Raw genomic sequence first — 26,001 nt, forward strand, 5'->3', positions numbered from 1 at the left:
GCGGGAGGGCTGGGATTTGGGGCAGGAGGAAGCGCGGGCGGAGGAGCGGCTCCCTGCGCCGGCTGTGCACGGGGCTGGGTTGCTGGACGCCCGAGGGGGTCTCTGCGCAGGATGCATCCCGGGCTGGCCGTGGGGCTGGTCTTCGGCGGCTGCTGCAGCAACGTGGTTTTCCTGGAGCTGCTGATCAGGTGAGATGCTGGGGGGGGGAGCAAGGATAGGGAATCCACCTGCCAGGATCGGGGTGGCGTGGGCATCCCGAGAGGCGCAGAACCGTGGGGTTGTGCATTGGGAAGGGGGTCCCCAAAGGTCATCCATCCCAACCCGCTGGCGTGCAGGAATCGCAGCCCCACAGTCCCTGGCAAATGACCACCCAACCTCTCGTTTAAAGCCTCCTAGAAGCAAAAAATGCGTAGCCGGGGAGGGCAGGGAGGCAGCTGTCCACCTCTGCCGCCCCTCTATAAAAAATAATCAAGTAAGATAAATAAAAATACTTAGCTGAAAGTATAAATAATCAGAAAGATTGGAATTGGACGCTCGCTGAGCTCAAAAGAAGGTAATTTAGAACAACTATATATATTCTGTATCGTTATGCTATTAGTATATAAAGCCCTTAACAACTCGGGACCAGTTTACCTGTGAGATTGCATTTCTCAGCGGAATTTGCACCGTTACATGTAATCCCTGTTCCACATTTGTAAGAACTGGGTCCTTTCGTGTGGCATGACTCACTGCTATCCTTCGGAACTCCCTGCCTGTTGAAATCAAGCAGGCGCCTTCATTGTGCTCTTTCCCAGCACCTGCTGAAAGCGTTCTTGTTTAGAGAAGCCTAAGCCGCTGCTTAGAAAGTCGAGGTGATTTTAATCTGTTTTAGTGTGTTAACTTTGGCATGCTTAAAAGTAGGTGATTCGCCCCTCCTCTTTCCATTTTGTAAACCACTTTGAGGCTTTTTAAAAAGGTAAAGGTAAAGGGACCCCTGACCATTAGGTCCAGTCGCTGACGACTCTGGGGTTGCAGCACTCATCTCGTTTTATTGGCCGAGGGAGCCGGCGTACAGCTTCCAGGTCATGTGGCCAGCATGACTGAGCCGTTTCTGGCGAACCAGAGCAGCGCACGGAAACGCCGTTTACCTTCCCGCCGGAGTGGTACCTATTTATCTACTTGCACTTTGACGTGCTTTGAAAACTGCTAGGTTGGCAGGAGCAGGGACCGAGCGACGGGAGCTCACTCCGTCGTGGGGATTCAAACCGCCAACCTCATCAGTAAGTCCTAGGCTCTGTGGTTTATCCCACAGCGCCACCCTTTTATAAACTAAGCAGCATATAAATGGATTGAATGAATGAATGTGCTGGCTTTGCTAACCCCATTGGTGTTTCTTGGGGAAAATACAGTGTGTGGATAGTACTAAATTAAATAGACTAATGGTGTAAGGCCTCTTACCTCTGTTCCCATGGAACAGGTGAATCTGAGATTTATTTTTATTTTTTAAATGCATCTAAGGGTGGGAGGCAGACATTGGCATTTCAGCTGTGAGGAAAGCAGCAAGACAGGCCTGTTGTCCTCGAAATGGTTTTCAGGATATTAAATTTCTGTGTACAGCATCTCAGACTCCCTTTCCTTGTTGCATGAGGGGGGAAAGAGCAGGGATACCCTGCGAATGCTCTCTGAATTCTCTAGGGAAGCTGAGGCGCAGGTCTGGCTGGGTAGAAGTGAGTCATCCATTTTCAGATTGCGCCGTGGCAGCAAAACCGGCTTGGTTTTTTTAATGTTGGATGTCTTGCTGTGCTTTAATTTGTTGGAAGCCGCCCAGAATGGCTGGGGCAACTCAGTCGTATGAATAATAAATTGCCACCGCCCTCATATGTATGGTTGCCCTGTGGGTTCACATATAAAGCCAAAACGTTGGCACAGCTCCTTTACGGATCCTTTCTGGGCCCGCCTCGTTCATTCATTCCCCTTGAAATAGTGCAACCCAAACTCCTCAGCGCCCTTCTACAAGTTCCTAGATGTGTTTCAAATGCATGGGTCAGACTAGAAAGAAGCATGATGCAAGTCAAAGCTCATATTAGTCTAACATCAGTATATACCGTATTTTTCGCTCCATAAGACACACCTAGTTTTTAGAGGAGGAAAACAAGAAAAAAAATATTCTGAACGAAACAGTGGATATATGATTTTTGTGGTTCATTCTGTAGCCAAAGACATGATACGTGAATTTGGGGTAGCCCAATGCAAAAATCCTGAGGATCCATGTGGATCCGTGCTTTGTAACCACTGTTTTTGCACCATTGCGGCCCCACAAAACAGTGGGTGCATGGTTTTTTTGGTGCAGGCTGTAGCCATGGACATGCTATGTGATCTGATGGAGAATTTGGGGTGACCCACTGCAAAAATCCTGAGGATCCATGTGCTTTTACCTACCCCCTCCCAGGCAGCCTCCTTTATCGCTAGAGTCCCTTATCTCCCTCCCGATCGCTTGCTGATCAGCAGCTTTGTTTCAACACCCGCTTCCCTCTTTCTAAAAATAAAAGTACGATTTGCATTTTGCCCGTGGGCAATTCAGCTCCAGGGACCACGCATTTGCTCCATAAGACGCACAGACATTTCCCCTTACTTTTTAGGAGGAAAAAAGTGTGTCTTATGGAGCAAAAAATACGGTAAGCGGCTAACTCTGAAACTTCCGAGGAATTGCCCCATTGATTCTGAGCGACCAGTTTCAGTCTGGCTATCAGACAGCAGTCTTAAACACTCTTCAGAAACAGGGCCTTGCTCCCCAAATCCGCATAACTATGGGCCTGGGCCAAGCTAGATCCGTGGTTAGGCAAAGAATCATGGACATAGAGAGACAACAGGACTGTACAAGGGTCCCTGATTATAAAATCATAGAAAACAGAAGATACGTAGCCGCTCCAGCAGCATATCTCTATTTCCTCACACCCAGAAACGCAATAAGGGCTTTTTACTCTTGCTAGAAGCTTGGCCTTGCCCTCACTGGTTCTGGAAGGCTCCTATAGAAGAGTCCCGTACGCACACAGACTTTGCACCTGCCTATTAGGGAAAATAGGAAGCCCCAAACATATATTTTTTAAGATGTCCTTTTTATGTTGAGATTCGTAGAGACACCGTTGATTCCTTGCTGGAGAGGCTCTCCGATCTTTCAGACAAGTCTAAACTGAATTCTCTCCTCTTAGGCAAAGATCACAAGACGACCTGGCTGGTAGCCAGATTCTGCGCCCAGATTTGTAGGCACAGATCGTCCTCTAGAATAAAATAGCTTACTAGGGAAATGCTGAAGTCACCCTTCAATTTTTTATGGTAGCCCAAATCTCAGTTGTACAGGTGTATGTATATATCTCAATTTTAACTCATGAGCTATTGCTGCAATCTGCTCCGATTGTATATTTTATCTTTATGAATGCTGTTTTTATTGTGTTATGTTATGCGAGCTGGTCTTTGACCGTAATAAATTATCTATCTATCTGTGCGTTCACATGTTGTGGAAAGGAGGGAGGGTGGACAACTTGGATTCTCAGATGCTGTGAATGCTGCCATCGTGATCTCTTGGGGGCTTATTTGGCTAGAGAGGGCCTTCTTTCTTCCCTTCTTTGACGATCACTTGTAGCCGAGTAAGATTGTCTTCCATAAACACGGTCTTAACAGTGTATCCGTAAGTGACCACGGAGGCCAATTCCGGATCCACACGTCCTTCCACAGTGGAGACTGTTTCTGGGCGGGAGTTGAATACGGTGTGGATTTACAGTGGTGCCTCGCAAGACGAAAAACGCTCAAGACAAAAGAGTTCTCCGTTTTTTGAGTCGTTCCGCAAGACGAATTTCCCTATGGGCTTGTTTCGTCTTGCGAGTTCTTGCGAGTTTGTTTCCTTTTTCTTAAAGCCTCTAAGCCGCTAATAGCCGCTAAGCCGTTAATAGCCGCTAAGCCGCTAATAGCGCTAATCCGCTAATGGCCGTGCTTCGCAAGACAAAAAAACTGCAAGACGAAGAGACTCGCGGAACGGATTAATTTCGTCTTGCGAGGCACCACTGTACCAAGCATGCCTTCCTCCTTTTCTTCCTTACGTCCTGAGTTTGAGCGTCTTCAAAGCCCATACAAAATAAAAAAATTCCTTCCAGTAGCACCTTAGAGATCAACTAACTGGGAAGGTGAGCTTGGGACTTCTTGCGTTCAAAACTTCAGCCCTTCCCTTCAGCTCTTGCCAAGAATACAGGAGCAGGTGGACTTTGTTAAGACGCCATGTGGGGCTCCCGAGATACAAGGATCCCCTTGGGGTCACTTCTGCGCAGGTACGTTGCTCTTTAGTCCGGCGTTGTAAATAAGCTCACCAGAGTTGCCAGTGTGCAGATTATTTTAGCAGCTTGCAAAGTCTCTGTCTGCACCTTTCATTTAAAGCAGTATCGTGTCACTTTTCGCATTCATGGCCTTCCCAAAAGACACCCAGGAGGTTGGAACGGCAGTTTGTTAAGGGTGCCAAGAGTTATTAGGAGATCTCTCTTTCCCTCAGAAAGCTATGTTAACAGAGAAATCTGAGGTCTCCCTTGGACAAAAAACAAGGACACCAGCCAGGAATACCAGAGCAAAACAGCAGCCAGTAGGCTTGGTCTTGATTGAAGACTGTCGCGACAGGACTCCCACCTGCCACCAGGTGGAACAAGATGGAAGCCCCAAACAAAAGAGAACCCAAACTTTTATTAGCTGCTAATCCCCATGTTAGAGGTAGAGGTAGAGGTACCCCTGCCCGTACAGGCCAGTCTTGACAGACTCGGGGGTTGTGCGCCCATCTCACTCAAGAGGCCAGGGGCCAGCGCTGTCCGGAGACACTTCCGGGTCACGTGGCCAGCGTGACGAAGCTGCTCTGGCGAGCCAGAGCCGCACACGGAAACGCCGTTTACCTTCCCGCTGGTAAGCGGTCCCTATTTATCTACTTGCACCCGGAGGTGCTTTCGAACTGCTAGGTTGGCAGGCGCTGGGACCGAGCAGCGGGAGCGCACCCCTCCGCAGGGATTCGAACCGCCGACCTTTCGATCGGCAAGTCCTAGGCGCTGAGGCTTTAACCCACAGCGCCACCTGCGTCCCTAATCCCCATGTTACACCCCCCAAACTACATCATGGTTACATCATGAAAGTGGAGGTCTGGTGGCAGTAATCTGAGCATCCTGGACCCTGCCCCATGGTTCCCCTTGCCCTCCACCAAACACCCATCAAGTGTAACAAAAGAGATATTTACATTTCCCTGTTTCCCAGCCAAGTTAAGCACACCCTTTTGTCTTCATCTGGGTTTGTTATTTCTGGAATGGCTACCTGTCTGGCACTCAGGTATCAGGATGCCAGGGATTATCACTCAGGCAGAGGGGCTGCTGAGCAGCTGAGCTCACATGTCTATATGAATTTCTGAGGTTTTCCCAGTGAGCCAGTACATAGATACATTTATCAGTTAATTTTTACATTTGGTATCGTGCAGCAAAGGACCTTTGAATAGTTAGGAAGAAACTGTGATGAAGTGTTTTGTGGGGACAAGTCACAAAAGTGATTCTGCTGATTTTGGTAGTGGGCTGCATGTGCATGATATCTGCTGGAGGGGCACCCCTCCAACCTATACATAAATTCCTGCAACGGCTACAATTCCTAAAGTGAATCGAATCAGAGTTGGAAGAGACTCCAAAGGTCATCTAGCCCAACCTGCTGCCTTGCAGGAACCTCAACACACGGTCCCCCTTCTAGTCTGAAACCGGACCAGACCCTGCTTAGCTTTGCAGGCATGCTAGGAGTTTTATTCTTGCGCCACGAGCTTTAAACATTCGGTCCCCTTTCCGCTCTGTGTGACGCAGCTCTCTGATTTAAGAAGTCATTTTGAACCGACCCTTTAAAAGTGCTTGCAGCCACGATGGCCCCGGTTTCTGTCGTGGCAGGACATGCTATAAACTCTCTTGCCATAGGGCGGAGGTGTGACCAGCAGTAAAAGTCCTCATTTAGAATAACTCTTGATGTAGCTGGGTAGACAAAGCTGCTTTTATGTTTGCATGAATGTGACTGACTGCCTGGGTTGTTTGTGTTGGGTGTTGACACAGGAGCGGATGATGGCTCTTTCAAAATATGTTTAGGAGCTTGTAAACCTTTGCAGCTTGAGATTGGACCTTTTAAGAAGGACCCCTGGGAGGGAGAAGTTTCTGGGATTCACATAAGACTGGTCTGCTTCTTCTTACATAGGTCGATTCTTAGCCACGTTGCATTGCATATAAAGTGACGTTAATTCCTTCCAGGTCCTCGGTTTTTCCCCTCCTTGGAAATACAATCGTTTTATTGTTTTAACTCTTGGTTGTTGCCGTAATTAGAAAAGGGTGTGAGGTTGGTTTTTTTTTAAAAAAAGGAAATGTAAAACATTTAACATGGCACAAAACCCAGGATTCAATCACTTCTTTTGCCTGTCTGATTGACTTTCACTGCCGTCTCACAAACAAGTACACATTTGAGTTTTGGAGCCTTATAAAGACCCCATTGCCATCTTGGCAAGGCAGGGTCTGAAATCTGAGCACAGTCCTTGCAAAAGTACTGTATTTTTCGCTCTATTGGACGCACCAGACCATAGGACGCACCTTGTTTTAGAGGGGAAGAACAAGGGGGGAAAAATCTCCCCCTCTCTGCTCAGCGCCCCTTCAGCGAAACAGAGCCCCTTCTATTTCTCCTCCCGCTTCGCTGAAGGGGCGCTGCGCAGCTCTCCCTCTCTGCTGAAGCCAGGAGAGTCTTGCTCTCCCGGCTTCAGCAAAAGGAACCCGAAGCCTTTGGAGCGCAGCGTGAGTTCCCGCTGCGCTCCAGAGGCTTCAGGCGGCTATCCCTGAAGCCTGGAGAGCAAGAGGGGTTGGTGCGCACCGACCCCTATCGCTCTCCAGGCTTCAGCGAAAGCAATGCGTAGCCTCCGGAGCGTGGAGGGAGAGCTCCCTCTGCGCTTCGGAGGCTTTGTGTTGCTATCGCTGAAGCCAAGGAGCCTGCATTCGCTCTATAGGACGCACACACATTTCCCCTTAATTTTTGGAGGGGGAAAAGTGTGTCCTATAGAGTGAAAAATACGGTAATTAGAAGGGTGCAATCTTTCTCTTTGTTTTATGTGTGGTTAGGCACGGAGTTTTCAAATATAACTTCTTCCTTCCTTCCTTCCTTCCATCCATCCATCCTTTCTCTCTCTCTCTCCCTCCCTTCTCCACTTCAAACACAGGGAATTTCCAGGATGTGGGAACCTGATTACCTTTGCCCAATTCTTCTTCATAGCCATCGAGGGTTTCATCTTCGAAGCCAATTTTGGACGGAAGCGACCCACCATCCCAATCAGGTACGGCCACTGTCCTCAAGATGGGAGCCAAGGTAATGTGGGTCAGGTGACACCTGGGGGAGCACAGAATGTTCCCCATCCCTGGCTTACAGGGGGGGATGTGGAGAGTGTCTTCACGGGGCTGCTACCAAAACTGGTTGCAGAGATTGTGTGTCAAGACCCCGCAACCACTACCTCGTTGAAGAATAAACACACAGGACACAAATATTAGGTTAATGTTATTGGGCAAATTTTGGCCACAACTTTATTGACTACAGAATGTGAGCGGTATTGGCTTAGGCATTGAATGAACCCGACTATATCTGACTCCTGCCCGTTGCACAGGGAGTCCGGTAAGGGTAAACCACCAGAAGGGGGAGCCCCGTCGATGCAGACCAACTCAAGCTCCCCCAGGTGTTCCTGCTTGGAGGGGCTGGTGATAGCCACACGTCCCCTCTCCCATCATAACTCCCAACATGCTCTGGTTATCTCTCGCTTGGACTACTGCAACGCGCTCTACGTGGGGCTACCTTTGAAGGTGACCCAGAAACTACAACTAATCCAGAATGCGGCAGCCAGACTGGTGACTGGGAGCAGCCACCGAGACCATATAACACTGGTCTTGAAAGACCTACACTGGCTCCCAGTACGTTTCCGAGCACAATTCATAGTGTTGGTGCTGACCGTTAAAGCCCTAAACGGCCTTGGTCCGGTATACCTGAAGGAGTGTCTCCACCTCCATCGTTCTGCCCGGACACTGAGGTCCACCGCCGAGGGCCTTCTGGCGGTTCCCTTGCTGCAAGAAGCCAAGTTACAGGGAACCAGGCAGATGGCCTTCTTGGTAGTGGCACCCGCCCTGTGGAATACCCTCCCAGCAGATGTCAAAGAGAAAAAGAACTACCAAACTTTTAGAAGATATCAAAAGGCAGCCCTGTTTAGGGAAGCTTTTAATGTTTAATAGGTTATTGTATTTTAGTGTTTTGTTGGAAGCTGCCCAGAGTGGCTGGGGAAACCCAGCCAGATGGGCGGAGTATAAATAATAAAATATTATTATTATTATTGTTATTATTATTATTATTACTACTCCATGCTGGGCTTATGGAGCAAATCCCTTTGCTGTTCTCCTCCCAGGTACTACCTGATAATGGTGGCTATGTTCTTCACGGTCAGCGTGGTGAACAACTACGCCCTCAACTTGAACATCGCGATGCCTCTGCATATGATATTTAGATCGGTGAGTCCTTTTGCTTTGTTTTAATATATAATATTTATTAAGTTTCCATTTTATCACATTGAACCAAATCCTGGGCACAGCATAAAGCAGGCATCCCCAAACTCGGCCCTCCAGATGTTTTGGGACTACAATTCCCATCATCCCTGACCACTGGTCCTGTTAGGTAGGGATGATGAGAGTTGTAGTCCCAAAACATAAGGAGGGCCGAGTTTGGGGGGGGGCCTGGCGTAAAGAATCTGATATGTACCCCAAATCATCATCTTTTTCTATAATTTTTATTAAATTTTCTGTTTTACATTTCAGAATATTCATTTAAACAGCCTTAAAATATCAATGACTTCCCTTCTTTTCTTTCCATGGTTCATTTTGCATAACATAAATCCCTGCATATTTTACATAAACTAAACCATTCAGGATTCGATCATTACATCCATCCAAACTTATTTACACTGTTGAATTTATCTTAAGGCTGCCAACGTTTTCAAGTGTACGCAATTACCCCCGCCCCATATATTCAATAAATGTTTTCCAATCTTCTTTAAACGTATGTTCGTCTTGTATTCTTATTCTATATATGTTAGGTCCGCAAGCTGTGCATATTCCATCAATTTAAGTTTCCATTCTTCTTTGGTTGGGACCTCACTCGTTTTCCATTTTGTACCCCAGATCTTCCAATCTGTTGTTATATAGCCCTCATCATCCCTGACCGTTGGCTGTTAGGCTGGGGTTGATGGTGTTGTAAACAAAAATTGCCCTTTTCCCTTATGGGGTATCCAAGAGCCCATATAGAGTCCTTACATAGGTTCCCTATTGGTAGGAGAGAATAACAGAGGCCAACCAGAGAATATTGAGAAGCAAAGCCTGATCTTTATTGATCTGTTGCAACAGGGTGTTCCCCTCGCACGCAGGAAGGAGGAGGAACCCAGAACAATGGCACACGAGGCCTTATAAAGACTTTTGAAATTCCTACCCTATAGATCAAGACCACCCCCAGAAACATCATACATACATCACAGAAGGGGTGTAACCTAAGACCATCCCTCAGATACATCACACCTACATCACAGAAAAGGCGGTCTAAAACAGAACATTTGAATATTGTTTTTCTCCTGATTTTTTTTATCTCCTGTCTGGCAGGTTACTTGATTGGTTTGCCTGGGGAGCCTGGCTATTCTTTTGTAGTGATAAATACTTAGTTCCTGGACCAGGTCACAGCCTCAAACCCTATTCAAACACAGACATACCCTTAAGACAGGATTTGTAAAGGAAAAGACAATGGGGAGGCTTTTCCATGTTCCTTTGACCTTGCAGAGAAAACATTTGGTCAGTTTGGGAGTCAAAATGTTTCCAGGTTGGCTTTCCTGTGCTGATCCATGTATGTGCGGTTATGAACATTGCCATATATCTAAGACCTCAAAATTCCTATCACAATGAGGAGTTGTAGCCCCACAACATGTGGGACCGCAGACTCCCCATAGCTGCTCTTCAACACAACAGTTGCATGTCTAGATCAGTACCTAGCCTGGCTCCTGTTTCTAAACAGCAGCCAGTCCCAGCAACGTATTTCAGGAGCGCTGCTAATTAACAGCCAAAGAAATTTATGGAACAAAGGTCCTTATTACGTTTTGCAAGGATAAATGCCGTGAGCTATCTCGGTATTGAGCAATAATGTTTAATTTAAAAAAGAAACCTAAAGGAATTCTGTGTGCTCTTTACACTTAGTTTGCTTTGTTTACCAATAAAACAAAATTTATTTAAAAACTAAAAATGCCAAGTGCTGCTCTCATCGGAACAGCGTTTCCCCAAGATGTCGTTTGCAGGTGATATTAATAGACAGGATTGTTTTTATATGCAATGACGGCAGCAAGAATATTATTGGCACAAAAATGGAAGCAAGACGAAAGAAGAATGGCGGATGAAATTAATGGACTATGCGGAATTAGATAATTTAACAGGAAGGATTCGAAACCTGCGGAACCAGAGATTCTTAGAAGAATGGAGTAAATATATGAATTATTTGAAAAGCGATTGTAATGAACAGATTACGCTTATAGGACTGCAAGAAGTTCTGTAAGGAGGACTATTTGAAATATTGCAAGAAAGACTATGAAGAGAATTATGAGTTAATGATAATTAAGAGTAAAGGAAAAATTAAGAAATGCAGAATAAGTGGTAAAGAATGAAAAATCATCAGAGGTTGTTGACGGAAGTCTAAAATATTGTGTAAGATAAGACGTTATGTTAAATGATTGTTGGAACCAGGCAGAGGGCCTTCTCGGTAGTGGCACCCGCCCTGTGGAACGCCCTCCCACCAGATGTCAAAGAGAAAAATAACTACTAAACTTTTAGAAGACATCTAAAGGCAGCCCTGTTTAGGGAAGTTTTTAATGTTTAATAGGTTATTGTATTTTAGTGTTTTGTTGGAAGCCACCCAGATGGGCGGAGTATAAATAATAAATTATTATTATTATTATTATTATTATTATTATTATTATTATTAAAACCCAATAAAAGTGTGTGTGTGTGTGTGTGTGTGTGTGTCGTTTGCAGGAGTCATACATAAAATGGTAGAGTTGGAAGGGACTACAAGTGGTTATCTAGTCCAACCCCCTGCAATGCAGGAATCACAGGTGCAGAATCCCTGACAGGTGTCCATCCAACCTCTGCTTAGAAACCTCCGACAGGGCCCACCAATTCGTCCTGTACCCCTGATACCCCAGGGCCTTGCCATATACAAACCCTTCACCTGAAATCTCCATACCTGTCTATAATCACTGACATCACTTTAGCTCTTATTCACTGTTAACCTGCTTGGCTTTTTCATTCTTTCCATGGCCCCCTCCGGCTGCCTGGCTTCTTCAGGGATCTCTGATAGCAAACATGGCTCTGGGCATCATCATTCTGAAGAAAAGGTACGTCTTCTTTATTTTGCTGGGGCTGAGAATACTCCAGAGTTTAGGTAGCGCAAGGGGATGGCAAGGGAAGCTGGCATGTTGTCTTTCGCCCACTAGCGGCTGACCCACAAATGGGGGGTGGGTTGTTTCTTCTGGAAGAGGGGGCCTTTCAAAAGACAGGTGGCCAATCGGTGGATTTCCAGCTCTTGTAAGGCTGCAACTCTTAAGGCACCATCTGTCTTATCTTGTACCTACAGGACCGCCTCTCCTGGTATGCCCCACAGAGGACCTTACGGTCTTCAAACAAAAACGTCTTGGAGGTCCCAGGCCACAGGGAGGTTAGGCTGGCCTCAACCAGCGCCAGGGCCTTTTCGGCTGTGGCCCCAATGTGGTGGAACGCTCTGTCCCAAGAGACATGGGCCCTGAGGGACTTGACATCTTTCCGCAGGGCCTGCAAGACAGAGCTGTTCCACCAGGCCTTTGGCCAAGGCACAGTCTGACCCCCTCCTTCGCTAATCCTCATAGAACTCTAGCCCACTGGTTGCCATTAATTTGATTCTGAACTGATTTTAGAATGAATTGATTTTACAATGCTGTGTTACTTTTATTGTTGTTAGCCACTCTGAGCCTGGCTTCGGCTGGGGAGGGCGGGATATAAATAAAATTTGTTGTTGTTGTTGTTGTTGTTATCTGGCACAATTCAGCACGGCCAGAAGTTTGGGATGATGGTATTTGTAGTCTCAACAACATCAGGAGGGCACCGGGTTGGGGAAGGCAGCCCAAGAGGGTTGGAGTAGATGGCCATTGGGGTCCCTTCCAGCTCTTGTGATTCTGTGAGATGGTGAGTTTGTGTGCATGCCAGTCAGTCGGTTTTATTGCACATAGCCAAAGGCTGCCGCAATGTACACAGAATCATTCAACGATTAAAAGAAAATATACTGGATTAATACAAAAAACGTAAAACATTTATATTATCAAGACATTACTTAACTCTAAACAGAGCTATAAAAGTACCTTAATATACAAGTTAAGACATTGAACGATGAAATTTATAAGCTAAAATTATCACATGGCCACTGATAATGTTAATTAATACAATGTGCAATTATATGCAGAGTTTGGCGATAAAGATAGAATATAGCTCGATGTAGATAGGGTCAAATAAATTCATCTCCTTTACAGTTGTTAGCTACCTTGGCTATATAGGTAAGGGGTAAAGGGACCCCTGACCATTAGGTCCAGTCGTGACCGACTCTGGGGTTGCGTGCTCATCTCGCTCTATAGGCCGAGGGAGCTGACGTTTGTCTGCAGACAGCTTCTGGGTCATGTGGCCAGCATGACTAAGCCGCTTCTGGCAAACCAGAGCAGCACACGGAAACACCGTTTACCATCCCGCTGGAGTGGTACCTATTTATCTACTTGCACTTTGACGTGCTTTCAAACTGCTAGGTTGGCAGGAGCAGGGACCGAGCAACGGGAGCTCACCCCGTCGCGGGGATTCAAACCGCCGACCTTCTGATCGGCAAGTCCTAAGCTCAGTGGTTTAACCCACAGCGCCACCCGCGTCCCTCCTTGGCTATAAAATTTGCTCTAATTTTCCTAGCGGCAGTTGCAAAGAGTGCTACACGCCAGGTCACATACTTATCTGTGTCTGCAAGGAGATATAAAATCACGTCAGAGGGGTTCTGGCCAGGGGACCTCGTCATTGCTTTGGTTATGTGATATCTCCGAACCATGAGGACTAGGAGAATGCGTTTTATCCTTCCTCTTCTGGCTTACTAGCTGGAAGCCAAGATCCTCAAGGCTTTGCCAGAGCTGTCAGGTTCTGCTGCAGAAGCCAGTCTATGCAATGATTGTTGAACACGGGGTCTTACATTGACACCCCTAACAGCAACAAAGGGCATCGTTCCCTGTAAGGTGGGCTTCCTGGACGGTCCTGGGCTTTCCTGGTTCTGCTGAAACCCTCCCTGTCCTCCACCTGTACAGGTACACCATCTCCAAATACACCTCCATAGCTCTGGTGTCTCTGGGAATCTTCACCTGCACCCTCATGTCAGCAAAGCAAGTGGTAAGGACCGTTGAATTTCCTCCTTCTTTGCCATAGCTGTGTGACCACAAGCACTTCCCCTTCCTCTTGTACACAAATCGCTGTCGGAAAGAGCGCAGTTCAGTTTCTTGGCTGGCTGTCCCCTCTCTAAAGCAGGAATGACTCGGGCCATATCCGGCCTCCACCGGATTCCTTCTGGCACCAGGGATGGGCAGCTGGCGGCCTGTGGGCCTTGAAGCAGTTTTATCTGGCTCCTGTGGCCTTGCCTCGTTTGAATCTGGTTGTCTTGGCAGGTTGCTATGCTCAGGACTGATTGGCCAGCGTCTGAGCCGTCACTAACTCTCCCCGCCCCTTTGGAGTGTTTCTCCACCGCTACCACCTTTTAAAACATGGATTATGTACGGAAAAGCGTTTGCCCACTTGTAAAGAAAAGCGGGAAAGGGATTATATATAAAGGGATAGAGTCCTTGGTTATCTTTAGTTTTTGTTCATCGTGTCCCTTGGTGCTCAAGCACGTGTGTTTCATAGCTGTGAATCCCACACACCTAAGGTAGCGTTGGCTGTGTTTTAGAGCCTGTTGCTAAGGTCCTCTGGTTCTGCAGCAAAATACATTTCCTTTCCCCAAGTTGTCCTCAACCTGAGTTGCAGGTTGTCTCCCATTTCAGAGGAAGGCTGGCTGCAAGCCAAGCAGGATTTGATAGGAATGTTCTCTTATTTAAGTGCACAGGTTAAATTTCTCTCTCTCTTTCCCACATCTGTGTCTTTAGAGTTCTATGTCAAGCCCAAGTGAAGATGAAGAGAACGTCTCTGCTTTCATCTGGTGGCTGCTAGGTCTGTAACTGCTAATACTTTTATGGTTGTGTTAGAACTGGCTTACCATTCAACAGAAAAAGCCCAGTGTGCATAGCACTGATTGACCAGTGGTTGGGATGTGGCAACCCCACACCTCTCCCTTCTTTTTAAATGGCTTTTCCACATTATCTTTAAATAACATGACAAACAAATGGTCCAAGCTTGAAACCATTTGCCATTTAATGTGGGACGAGTAAAAATCGCCTCAATGTTACTAAGATGGAAAGATAAATGGGTATAGTTTTTTATCTCTCTTATGCCACAAATGACTAACATGTGCAGACAGGAGGCTAGAAAACCTTTTCCTGGGCTAGCTCAGCCTTCTGTTTCTAGAGTCCCTCCAGAGGTTTTGAGCCATAACTCGCATCAGCCCCAGCTGCCCAAAACATCTAGATGGCACCAGGATACAGGAGCTGGATTCTTACTGTTTTGGCAAAGTTGTTCCAATTCAGGCTGCTTGGCTCGGAACAAGGTGTGATGTGCTCTGCACCGGAGTGGAATCCAGACTCCATAGCCTGTCTCAGCTGTACAGACCCTTTGCAAATATTGCGTAATGTTAAGGAGTGTTCGGGATGCAGGTGGCGCTGTGGGTTAAACCACAGAGCCTAGGACTTGCCGATCAGAAGGTCGGCGGTTCGAATCCCCGCAACGGGGTGAGCTCCCGTTGCTCGGTCCCTGCTCCTGCCAACCTAGCAGTTCGAAAGCCCGTCAAAGTGCAAGTAGATAAATAGGTACTGCTCCGGCAGGAAGGTAAACGGCGTTTCCGTGCGCTGCTCTGGTTTGCCAGAAGCGGCTTAGTCATGCTGGCCACATGATCCGGAAGCTGTACGCCGGCTCCCTTGGCCAATAAAGCAAGATGAGTGCTGCAACCCCACAGTCGTCCACAACTGGACCTAATGATTAGCGGTCCCTTCACCTTTACCTTTAAGGAGTGTTCAGACATTCCCATAAATGGAGTTGCCTGGAGCTTTTCCCCCCTCCCACGGATCAAGCCCACATTTCCCTCCTCACCTTCATCATCGATTCGACAGACACACTAATTCGCTCGCCTGTCACCTGTCTCGTTCCTTTCGGCAGGCTTCTCCCTTTGACAGTCTTGCCTTTAATTAACCACAAGTTGCAACACTTATTGGCAGAGATGCTGCCTTAATGCTTTAAGTATACCTTCAGTATACCTGAAGGAGCATCTCCACCCCCATTGTTCAGCCTGGACACTGAGGTCCAGCTCCGAGGGCCTTCTGGCAGTTCCCTCCTTGCAAGAAGTGAGGTTAATAATAATAATAATAATAATAAATTATTTATAACCCACCCTCCCCAGCCAAAGCTGGGCACAGGGCGGCTAACAACCAATAATAAAAACAAGTTGAATGAATACAACTTAAAAACAAGATTAAAATACAACATTAAGACATTAAAATGCAGCCTCATCACAGGAGGAGAAAGAGGGGGAGGGAATCAAATTGACTCCAGGCTAAAGGCCAGGCGGAACAACTCTGCCTTACAAACCCTGCGGAAAGAAATCAGATCCTGCAGGGCCCTGGTCTCATGAGACAGAGCGTTCCACCAGGCCGGAGCCAGTGTTGAAAAAGTTTAAAAAGTTATAGGGAACCAGGCAAAGGGTTTTCTCGGTAGTGGCACACGCCCTGCGGAATGCCCTCCCACCAGATGTCAAGGAAATAAACTATCTGACTTTTAGAAGACATCTGAAGGCAGCCCTGTTCAGGGAAGTTTTAAATGTTTGATGTTTTGTCGTGTTTTTAATATTCTGTTGGGAGCCGCCCAGAGTGGCTGGGGAAACCCAGCCAGATGGGCAGGGTATAAATGATACATTATTATAATAAATTAGTATTCAGAGAAAAGCGCCGTAAGCAGTTAAGCCCAGCCTATTCACCCCACTGTTGTGTCCGCAGGTATCCTCGCACTGACCTTTGCTCTTCTCATGTCAGCCCGGATGGGGATATTTCAAGAGACCCTCTATAAGAGGTTTGGCAAACACTCCAAGGAAGCCCTCTTTTACAACGTAAGTCTCTGTGGACCAGATCGACTTCATTCTTTTCTTGACAGAAGGTAAACCGGACAAATCCACCCAGGCGCTGGACATGGGATGATGAAGTTCAGGGAAAGTTAGATTTTCGGTTGAAATCACTGCAGTTTGGAGCAGTTGGTACCCAAACTTTCTCTGCCCACCATAAGCTCATTCCCAGTGACCCCTACCCTATAAAAAGTGGTATTCAGAATAGTGCTTTTATACAATCCGCTCCCAAAGATAACAACACAATAAAATTCGAAATTATTTGCACGTTTATTCAAAATCCAAGGAAAACTGTTTTGCTTATTCATGAACATGACCAAATACCAGATTTTCAAAGTCTGATAGTCATTTACATCTCTGCTGCCCCCCTGCCCTCCCTTTCCTCTTAGGCTGCCCCCTGGTATTTCCCACCCCACCCCCAGGAGATGGCACCACCCCCTTGGGGAACCACTGATTTGTGTGTGTCAGGCTTCCTCAACCTCGGCCCTCCAGATGTTTTGGGACTACAGTTCCCATCATCCCTGACCACTGGTCCTGCTAGCTAGGGATCATGGGAGTTGTAGTCCCAAAAATATCTGGAGGGCAAAGGTTGAGGAAGCCTGGTGTGTGTGCTGCAACAGCCTGTGTAGACCCACTTTGTGCATTCAGCAGAATGAAAGAGGAATGCACAACCTCAGGCTATTGGAGGGGCAACAGGGTGTGTTTCATGTCTAAACGTTGCTCTGTGGTGATGGGATGCCCTGTCCGTTGCAAAACAGCTTCCTGCAGTCGTCCGTGAAGCTTCTGCCTTCTATCACAGGCCCAGTTCAGATGCGATGCTTAGCTAAACCGTGGCTTGGCAGAAACATGCAGGCTCCCATTGAGAAGGCCGTCGTTCCTCCAGTTCTCCTGCTCCTGTGCTGCTTTGAGCTAGGCCACATTTTGGCTTGGTATTGCACCCAAACCAAGACTTGTGTTTTGGGGTGAAGTACACCTCTGGGCCAAGAAAATAAATACAACCCAGGTGGTTAAGAAAGCCCAGCAGAGACTCCATCTCCTCAGAGTATTGCGAAAGAACGATGTCAATCAACATTTGATGATCTCCTTCTACTGGTCCACAATAGAAAGTGTCCTTTCATACTGCATCACGGTGTGGTACGCTGGTTTGTCATCAACTGATACAAAGTGCATACAGAGGGTGGTAAATGCAGCACAAGATATTATGGGCTGTCCCGTGAATCCACTGGATGAAATAGTGGAAGAAGGTTGCCTCAGGAGAGTGAGGAAAATTCTCAGGGATGATTCACACCCTGGCCGGCACTTTCTTGATCTTCTGCCCTTGGGACAACTGACTTTCGGGTTTGGTAGGTGTGCGTCAGTAAACGAGGGGAATTAAGACTAAGATTGCTGAGTGGGGGGTGCTCATGTAATCTCACTGTATACAAGTTGTACAAGTGACAATAAAGTATTTCCATTTCAGTTCAGTTCAAGAGCTAAGCTGCCTCTGGTGTGTCTTAAAAGCCATTCTTAAAAACAAGTCATCCACACAATTCCACGTTTACATGCTCTTCCGTTCCTTCACAGCTCTTAGAAAGGTTGGCCGATCGTTTGTTACTATGATTATTTATTAAATTTATATACCACCCTTCATCGTAAGATCTCAGAACAGTTTGCAGAGTAAAAATACAAGGAAATTAAGATTCAGTGCTTGGCAGCCAGTGTGGTGTAGGAGTTAGAGTGTTGAACTTGTATCCGAAGGACCAGGTTCAAACTCTCACTCAGCCATGAAGCTCACTGGGTGATCAGTCGCTGTCTCTTAGCTTAGCCTGCTACACAGGGTTGTTGTGAGGCTAAAATGGGGAGAGGGAGAACCCTGTGCACCAAAACTTTAGCTCCTTAGAGGAAAGGCAGGAAGGAAAAGGAAATGCTGGTTATAATACTAATAATAATTTATTATTTATACCCTGCCCATCTGGCTGAGTTTCCCCAGCCACTCTGGGCGGCTCCCAATCGAGTGTTAAAAACAACACAGCATTAAATATTATAAACTTCCCTAAACAAGGCTGCCTTCAGATTTCTTTTAAAGATAAGATAGCTGCTTATTTCCTTCACATCTGAAGGGAATGTGTTCCACAGGGCAGGTGCCACCACCAAGAAGGCCCTCTGCCTGGTTCCCTGTAACCTCGCTTCTCGCTAGGAGGGAACCGCCAGAAGGCCCTCGGCGCTGGATCTCAGTGGTTGTTCTGTTAGTGCACAAGTCCTGTCCCTGTTTCCTCTGGGCATCTCTCTCAAGGTCTTCTTTCTTCCTCACAGCACGCCCTCCCCATCCCAGGATTCCTGCTTCTGGCTCCTGACATCTACAGACACGCCCTTCTCTTCAGCCAATCTGGTAAGCTGGGCGCATTTCTCAATATTGCTTCTGGACAGCTTCCTGCTATTGGCCAGGAAACAAATTCAGCTCTGCTGGGTGAAGCCAATGTCCCATCTAGTCCAGAATCCTGCTCTTACATAATTCTGCCCAATTATTGGAAACCCATAAGCAGGGCCTGAGCACAACAGCAGAATCGCCAACCTATCATGCCCAGAAATTTATATTCAGAGCCATACTGCCTCCAATATGGAGTGCAGCTATTGTGGCTGACTCCCATGGACAGCCTAGCAGCAGCTGCCCATCAGTGCCTCGCTCCGTAAGCTCTCCGGTTACCGGAGATGACGTTCTCGCACTGTGTGCCTTACACGGAGAGGAGGACGTGTTGCCTTAGGCCACATTTGCACCAGGCATTCAAAGCAGCTTTCGTACCACTTTGTCATGGCTTCTCCCAAAGAATTCTGGGAGCTGTACAGTGGTACCTTGGGTTAAGAACTTAATTCGTTCTGGAGGTCTGCTCTTAACCTGAAACTGTTCTTAACCTGAGGTACCACTTTAGCTAATGGGGCCTCCTCCTGCTGCCACGTGATTTCTGTTCTCATCCTGAAGCAAAGTTCTTAGCCCGAGGTACTATTTCTGCGTTAGCGGAGTCTGTAACCTGAAGCGTCTGTAACCCGAGGTACCATTGTACTTTGTTCAGGGTTCTGGGAGCTGTAAAGAGGCCCCTGTTCTTCCCCACCCAACTACCATTCCCCTGTAATGGAGGAATGTGGCAGTGGCATAGTGTGGGTTGCCAGTGGCCGGGGCTGTGCGAACCTGGGTGGGAAGGAGGGAAACAGATGGAGTACGCATGCGCATTCAACTGCCCTAGCGGTGTCTGTGTCATTGCAGCCGCACAGATATATATAAAATCAACTATTTATATAAAATAGTTGTTAGGAGACCCCCTAGTCCCCTCCCAGAGTTAAAATCCCCAGAATTCCTTATGAAGAGAGAGAGTGATTGTTCAACCACGCTGACAATTGTCGTTGTGGGAGGTGAGCAAGCATCGCCTGACCTAATCGCTTCCACTACTATAGATTTTTAACACGGGATTAGGCCCATCAAACCAAGTTAGTAGACCTGGTCCATGAAGCTGTGCATTTGCGTGTCTCTCTCAGTCGCGGAGTTGCCTTCTGCTGAGTCAGACCTTTGGTGAAACCGAAGCCTGCAGAGAAACGACCAGAGGGTCTCTATGAATTCACAAGAACGGTTCTTTCTAAAGCAAGATGGGCAGCTGAGAAGAACAATATCCTTCTTGGTCTCTTTTCTGGCTTCTAGGAAACACTTGCTGTGGAATTATAAACTAGATGGGGAACCTTTGGCCCTCCAGGCAATACTGGACTACAAGTCCCATCATCCCTGACCATTGGCCATGCTGGCTGGGGCTGATGGGAGATGTGGTTCTACAATATCTGGAGGGTTACAGGCCCTCCATCTTTGGACGAGATGAATCCTTGGGGGCATCTGCTGCTGGGATGGTTGATGAGATGCGTTCTTGGTCAGATCCAGTTTTAGAATGGTACATTTCAGTGCACCTAAGAGCAACACCTGGAAGGAGACAGGCAGTCTGGTGAGCTTGTCCCCCCCCCCCAAAGCTGGCTATGGACCCCTCACCTTTCTCTTCCTTATTTTGCAGAACCGTTCCAAGTCCCAGTTATTGGGCTCACGTTACCCATAATGTGGTTCTACCTCATCATGAACATCATAACTCAGTATCCTTTTTGGAACAGGTTCGGCAGGTGACGGGCTTTACCTTCTCTAAGGCTGGTGTGTGGGTTGTCTGAATGTTGCGTCTCATCTAGAAAACTAAAGTTTGTTTGTTTGTTGCTTGCCCCTTCCTTAAATGTTTTCAATCCCAGAGCGGGGAGCAAAGTAGTAAAAAAATAAACGGAGGAAAGCAATATACAAAAACAGCAATACCACACAAACGGGACTAATAAGGAATTTAACAGTTCTGTCGTAAGGTCATGCAAAATTGCAGCAATGCATATTAATGCTTCCAATTTAACAGAGTGCAGGCCTCAAGGTCAGTGGGGCTGCAGATGGATTTGCCAACCTCCCCCATCTCTCCTCTGCTTATCAGGGTGGCGGCAAGTGGGTTTGCCGATCAGAAGGTCGGTGGTTCGAATCCCCGCCATGGGGTGAGCTCCCGTTGCTCTATCCCAATCTAGCAGTTCGAAAGCATGCCAGTGCAAGTAAATAAATATGTACTGCTGCAGTGGGAAGGTAAACAATGTTTCCGTGCGCTCTGACTTCTGTCAAGGTGTTCCATTGTGCCAGAAGTGGTTTAGTCCTGCTGGCCACATGACCCAGAAAGCTGTCTGTGGACAAACGCCGGCTCCCTCGGCCTGAAAGCGAGATGAGTGCCGCAACCCCGCAGTCGCCTTTGACTGGACTTAACTGTCCAGGGGTCCTTTACTTTTTTACCTTTTTACAGACCATGTACAGTAATACCTCCGCCGTGGCGACCATCCATTTGGCGAATGTTGGCAGCAAACCCTTTACTTCCAGGTTTGCTGCTTGCACATGCGCAGAAGCACTAAATCGCGCTTCACACATACGGAGAAACGCAAACTGCTCCACGCACGTGCGCAGAGCAGCACTTTGTCGAGCATCCCTTTCATCGAGCGTCTGGGGTTCTGGAACGGATCCTGGACTCAAAACAAGGTACCAACCCAAAAATGCTCAACCTTAAGCAACTTTAACCCGAGGAATGACTGTATGTTGTCTTTGCAATTCTGACAACTTTGGGAGCATTCAAGATAACCGTTATTAGCAAAGAACTATCCGTGTCTCTAGGAGAGGATGTGTCTGTGTCCTTTCGTGCAGCCAACAAACTCTCGTTTCCAGTCCAAAAAAGAATCCCTTCACCAAAGGCCACATCCTCACCAAAATATATCTATTTCCCCCTTTTATTTAAATACGTGGCTGTGCCTATGCAGCCCTCTTATTTGCTCGCTGGCTTCAAAGCTCGTATCCCTTCGTTTCTTCTCTTGCGTCCTCTCCATCTTAACTCCTCCCTCAGATATGTTTGCATCCGGGGCGTCTTCATCCTGACCACAGAGTGCACCTCCCTGACGGTCACGCTGGTGGTGACTCTGAGGAAGTTCATCAGCCTCATCTTCTCCATCCTGTACTTCAGGAACCCCTTCACTGCCTGGCACTGGATCGGGACCTTCTTTGTCTTCGTGGGGACTTTGATGTACACGGAAGTGTGGAACAATCTGGGGCCTCTGCTGGACCGGAAGCAGAAGAAACAGGAGGAGAAGCAGGAGTGACGGCCGATGTCCCCGCCTGGGAAAGCGGGTGTCTTCTCCACTGAACCACGGAGAACCACGGTTTTCAGTTGAGTTTACTCTATATGGTGCCGAGCAACAGAAGATTCCCTTCTCATGGAAGCGAGGGGTTGATTTTTGTAATACAAAAATAACTGGTTTTGGCTATGCCAAGCGGATGAATGAATTCCCTGGAATGGGGAAATCCCCTTTTATTTTATTTTTAATTTTTTTGGCTGCTGAGGTAACAAACGGAGCTTGGGTGAGGTGAGGCCTGCCACCATTCTACTTGAGATGGGCTTGTGTGTTTTGGTGCCAGCTGCATGTCTGACGAGACACCGTGCGATTCACACAAAGTGCAAATTCTGGGTTGAGAGGCCTCCCTTCGTCTTGTAGCCACCATGAAATGCCCAAACAGCAAAGAGGAAGGAAGGCCAAATGGTCACATCCCAGAGATTTAACACGGGGAAGTCACCATGAGGTGACTTTCAATACCCGTGTGTGATTCTTTGTTTGGAACTGAGCTTCACGGAGTACGGAGTGGCATTCCACATGCCAGTTCAAGCTCTCAATTTGAGGCTTACACCCATGGCGGTGGATAACCTCTCTTGCAGCAAGACAATGCCCAGAGTGAGATTTTTGGCAGACCAGCTCCAAGTTTGACGTTGAGACTCCCATACTATCTGGGTGACTTCTCATGGTGGGCTGCAGCCACAGCACCGCTCCAAATTGGGGCAAAGCCACAGCAAGCCACCATTAACATTTCCCACAGTGCCTCTGACATAGCATCTCTCTGGGGCATTGTGGGAAATAAAACTGGAAGCTCCCGGAGCCAGCTGCTTTTTTAAAAAAGGGTTTCAAGGCATGCTTCGGAGGTTATCCCTGCCAGAGTTCTGGGACCTGCCCGACTCTGCCCCCTCGTATTGCTGCTTTCTGCCCTGCCAATGTTGGCCCTGCCTTTCTCCTCAGTAAACAAGTGGCACATAGGCTTGGCTGACATGGAACAACAAACCATGGTTTGCCATTGTGTGAAAGAGCCTTGTTCTCCTGCCTCTTCTCAGTGCACTCCAGTTGCATCCCGGGCTTCCTCTTAATGTGGCAAATGGGATTGCACATCAGAAATTTGAAACCGCAATCTAGCTGGTTTCCTGTTCTGGTTTTCAGGCAAACTCATGACGAAAGGGGGGCGGGACAAACCACCCACAAAACAAATCTGCTTGGAAAACTATTTTATACAAAGTTCTTTCTTTTTCTTTGTAAAAACATTTTTTGCAAAACAGCTGGATGATTTTGTTTCCTATTTATTAGCCCTAGATTTTGGAAATGCATTGTACTTCGCTGTCTCGTTTCCTATGCATCTTGTTTGCTATATTTGTATATTCCCTTGCCTAAAAGGGAAGGTTTTGTTCTGAAACATGTCAGGCCTGGAATAAATATTATTTCAAGCACCTGACGTTTTGCTGCAGCTCCCCTGCATTTTTTTTTTTTTTAAGGGATGCAGGAAGAAAATCTTAGCCCATGTGGGAAAGAGGGGATATACAAGCCTGGAGTTTCATTCATGCAGCGCCAAACCATAGTTTACCCAAACGCTTGCCAGGACAAGTTTGCCTTGCCAGGGTAACTGGACACCATAAAGTTTTAAACAACCGGGCCCTACTCAGGGGAGCAGCCAGAGATGTGTGATAAACTTGGGATGTGGGAAAACGCACATTTACTGCCATTAAAAAAATGGTTTTTAAAAATAAATGGTTATCCAGCTTGTTTTAACAAGCAAAGATGGCAGCAGGAAGGGGCTAGCACAGGAGTGGGGAACCTGCCGGACCACCAGATGTTGCCAGACTACAGCCCTGGCTGGAAACTGGAAAGCTGCAATATTAGCCCTTCCTGGGTTAGTCAGACTTTAATGCAGAACATCCCCTCAAAACTACATTTCTCAGAACCCTTTGTAACAGTTTGCAGCATGAATGTGCTCAGAAGACTGATCTTGGTCAAAAGCGAGGCTGTGGAGGCCCAATCCAGTGTTAGAGTAGCAGTTCACATCCATACCATGCATCTAGAACAAACTTGCGCCACTTGGACAGCCATGGCTTCCCGCAAGGAAACTTGGGAGCTGTGGTTTGTTATGGTGCTGGGAGTTGTTAGGGATCCCCTCCCCCCAGTCATAGCTGTCAAGGTTTCCCATTGTTTAAGGGAAATTCCCTTATTCCGAATAGGATTCCTCACAAGAAAAGGAAAAAGTTGACAGCTATGCCCCCGGTCCCCTGCAATTCCCAGAGTTCTCTGGGAAGAGGGGATGGATTTTGTTAAGCCAGTTTGGGAATCCTAGTTCTCCGAGGGGAATAGGGGCCTCCTTGTAACTCTATGCGCCCTTAAACTACAGTTCCCAGGATTCTGGCCGAGGGGTAGGGCAGCCATGACTGTTCAAAGTGGCATGATACTGCTTTAAAGGTGTGGTGCAGATGTGGCCTTACTCCCCAAATCTCCCAATGGGAGTGGGGCAGGCCCTCCCCACAACAAGGAGGCCTGGCCTTCGAGGGGGCGGCCAGAACCAGGTCTACTAACTTGGTTTGATGGGCCTAATCCCGTGTTAAAGTAGCAGCTACTTCCCGGGTGCTTTTGTTTGTTTGTTTGTTCACTCAAAGTTTGATACACTGCCAGTATTGAGGCTCAGGCCTGGAGGGACAGGAATGCTAATGGGAAGCCTTTGTGGTTCAAAAAGAAACTTAAATTATATTCTAAAAGCAGCTATTGTTGACAGAAACATTTAGTGCGACGGCATTCGCCTGTCGCGTTAAGCTGTGAAGCTTTGTTACAGGCCATCCCCCTCAGACAATTATGTGAAACGAACGGGAACTTGAATTGTCCAGAGTTTTAAATGTCTGGGTTGTGCCTAGACCTGATCCATCCTTCTGCACTGGTCCTCTTCGAGGTGTTTTTATTTTTCTGTGTTAAGCGTCTCTCCTCCCAGGTCACATCCTCACCACATGTGTGCATATTTATCGGTAAACGTATTTGCAAGTCAGTTTGAACACTGTCTTTTAGATAAGAGCAATCGCTTTCCCATGCTTAGCGCATCAAATGTTTGGTCGCCTATTTTGCATTTTGCTTCCCACGTTCCACGGAGCCCTGTGCGTTTTCTTGCATGCTGTACTATGCGCATCCTGTGTCTCTGGCATCCTGGCGTCCCAGGGGTGCAGAAGCCCCTGTGCATTTTTGGACCCAGGGCTCGTTGGAAACCTGTACACGGATGTGGGGATTGCTTCCGTTCTCAAAAGATGCATCTCCACATGTGTGTTTGCAGCTGGAATAGCCTCCTGTGATTGCAGGAGAGGAATGTGTGAATCGCTGTGGGCGCCTGCGATGCCCTCTTTTGCTCACCCCACACAAGGGCTGATGTGTTGGCAGCTTCAAAATGAAAATGGGATCACCTGACCTTTGGGGCGCCAGCTGTCGCTGTCACCAGCAGGTGCACAGGTGAGTGTCCCCAGGTGGCCTCTCAATTTAGGAACTGCCTAACAAGGACAAAGGGTATTTCTCTTTATCATCATCATTATTATTTTGCTAGAGGTTCCTCTCCCCCAGTGGAATTAGGATTTTAGAAGTTTCTTTAGCGAGTTCTACCTCTGCCTCACGTAAATCTCATTGTGGAGGGGCTGTGTGAAGGACTTGGAGGTTAATAGATTGGAGGGTGGACACACACACACACACACACACACCCCGTGTTTTCGGCAAGAAACAAGCTTTACTAGACATTTGAGAATGTTATCGGTGACTTGGACGAATGTGTGTACAGAGGAAAGCTAGAGGAGATATCAGTTCCCTGCTTGCTTACTGGAAATGGGGATAACTTGTAGGGTTAAACAAAGAATGTTTTTTTTTATGATGATGATTTCCTTTAGTTTATTTTGTGTACCTCCTGCCCCTCCTACCCCCAAATAAATTTTACCTGGATATGTTTGAGGA

The 26,001-nt window shown here is 47.2% G+C and overlaps 1 protein-coding gene across 1 annotated transcript; it reads left to right on the plus strand.

Annotated features, from left to right (window-relative positions):
• The first annotated feature begins 22 nt into the window (after nucleotides 1-22).
• Nucleotides 23-26,001, plus strand: SLC35B4 (solute carrier family 35 member B4). The gene is made up of 10 exons (XM_083700837.1): nucleotides 23-188; nucleotides 7,223-7,336; nucleotides 8,447-8,549; nucleotides 11,412-11,461; nucleotides 13,430-13,511; nucleotides 14,258-14,321; nucleotides 16,253-16,362; nucleotides 18,667-18,742; nucleotides 20,400-20,475; nucleotides 21,789-26,001. Exons 1-10 carry the CDS (start codon nucleotides 112-114, stop codon nucleotides 22,039-22,041), a joined length of 1,005 nt encoding a protein of 334 aa, XP_083556963.1. The 5' UTR covers nucleotides 23-111; the 3' UTR covers nucleotides 22,042-26,001.

This window comes from Podarcis gaigeae (genome assembly GCF_964106915.1).
Source record: "Podarcis gaigeae genome assembly, chromosome: 10".
Taxonomy (NCBI): domain Eukaryota; kingdom Metazoa; phylum Chordata; class Lepidosauria; order Squamata; family Lacertidae; genus Podarcis; species Podarcis gaigeae.

Bases quoted from the DNA above. Each gene is read 5' to 3' on its own strand.
- SLC35B4 (XM_083700837.1), top strand. From the start codon at position 112: ATGCATCCCGGGCTGGCCGTGGGGCTGGTCTTCGGCGGCTGCTGCAGC. The intron at 13,512-14,257 runs GTAAGGACCGTT...CTGTGTCTTTAG, and splicing joins TCATGTCAGCAAAGCAAGTG to AGTTCTATGTCAAGCCCAAG. The intron at 18,743-20,399 runs GTAAGCTGGGCG...CTTATTTTGCAG, and splicing joins CCTTCTCTTCAGCCAATCTG to AACCGTTCCAAGTCCCAGTT.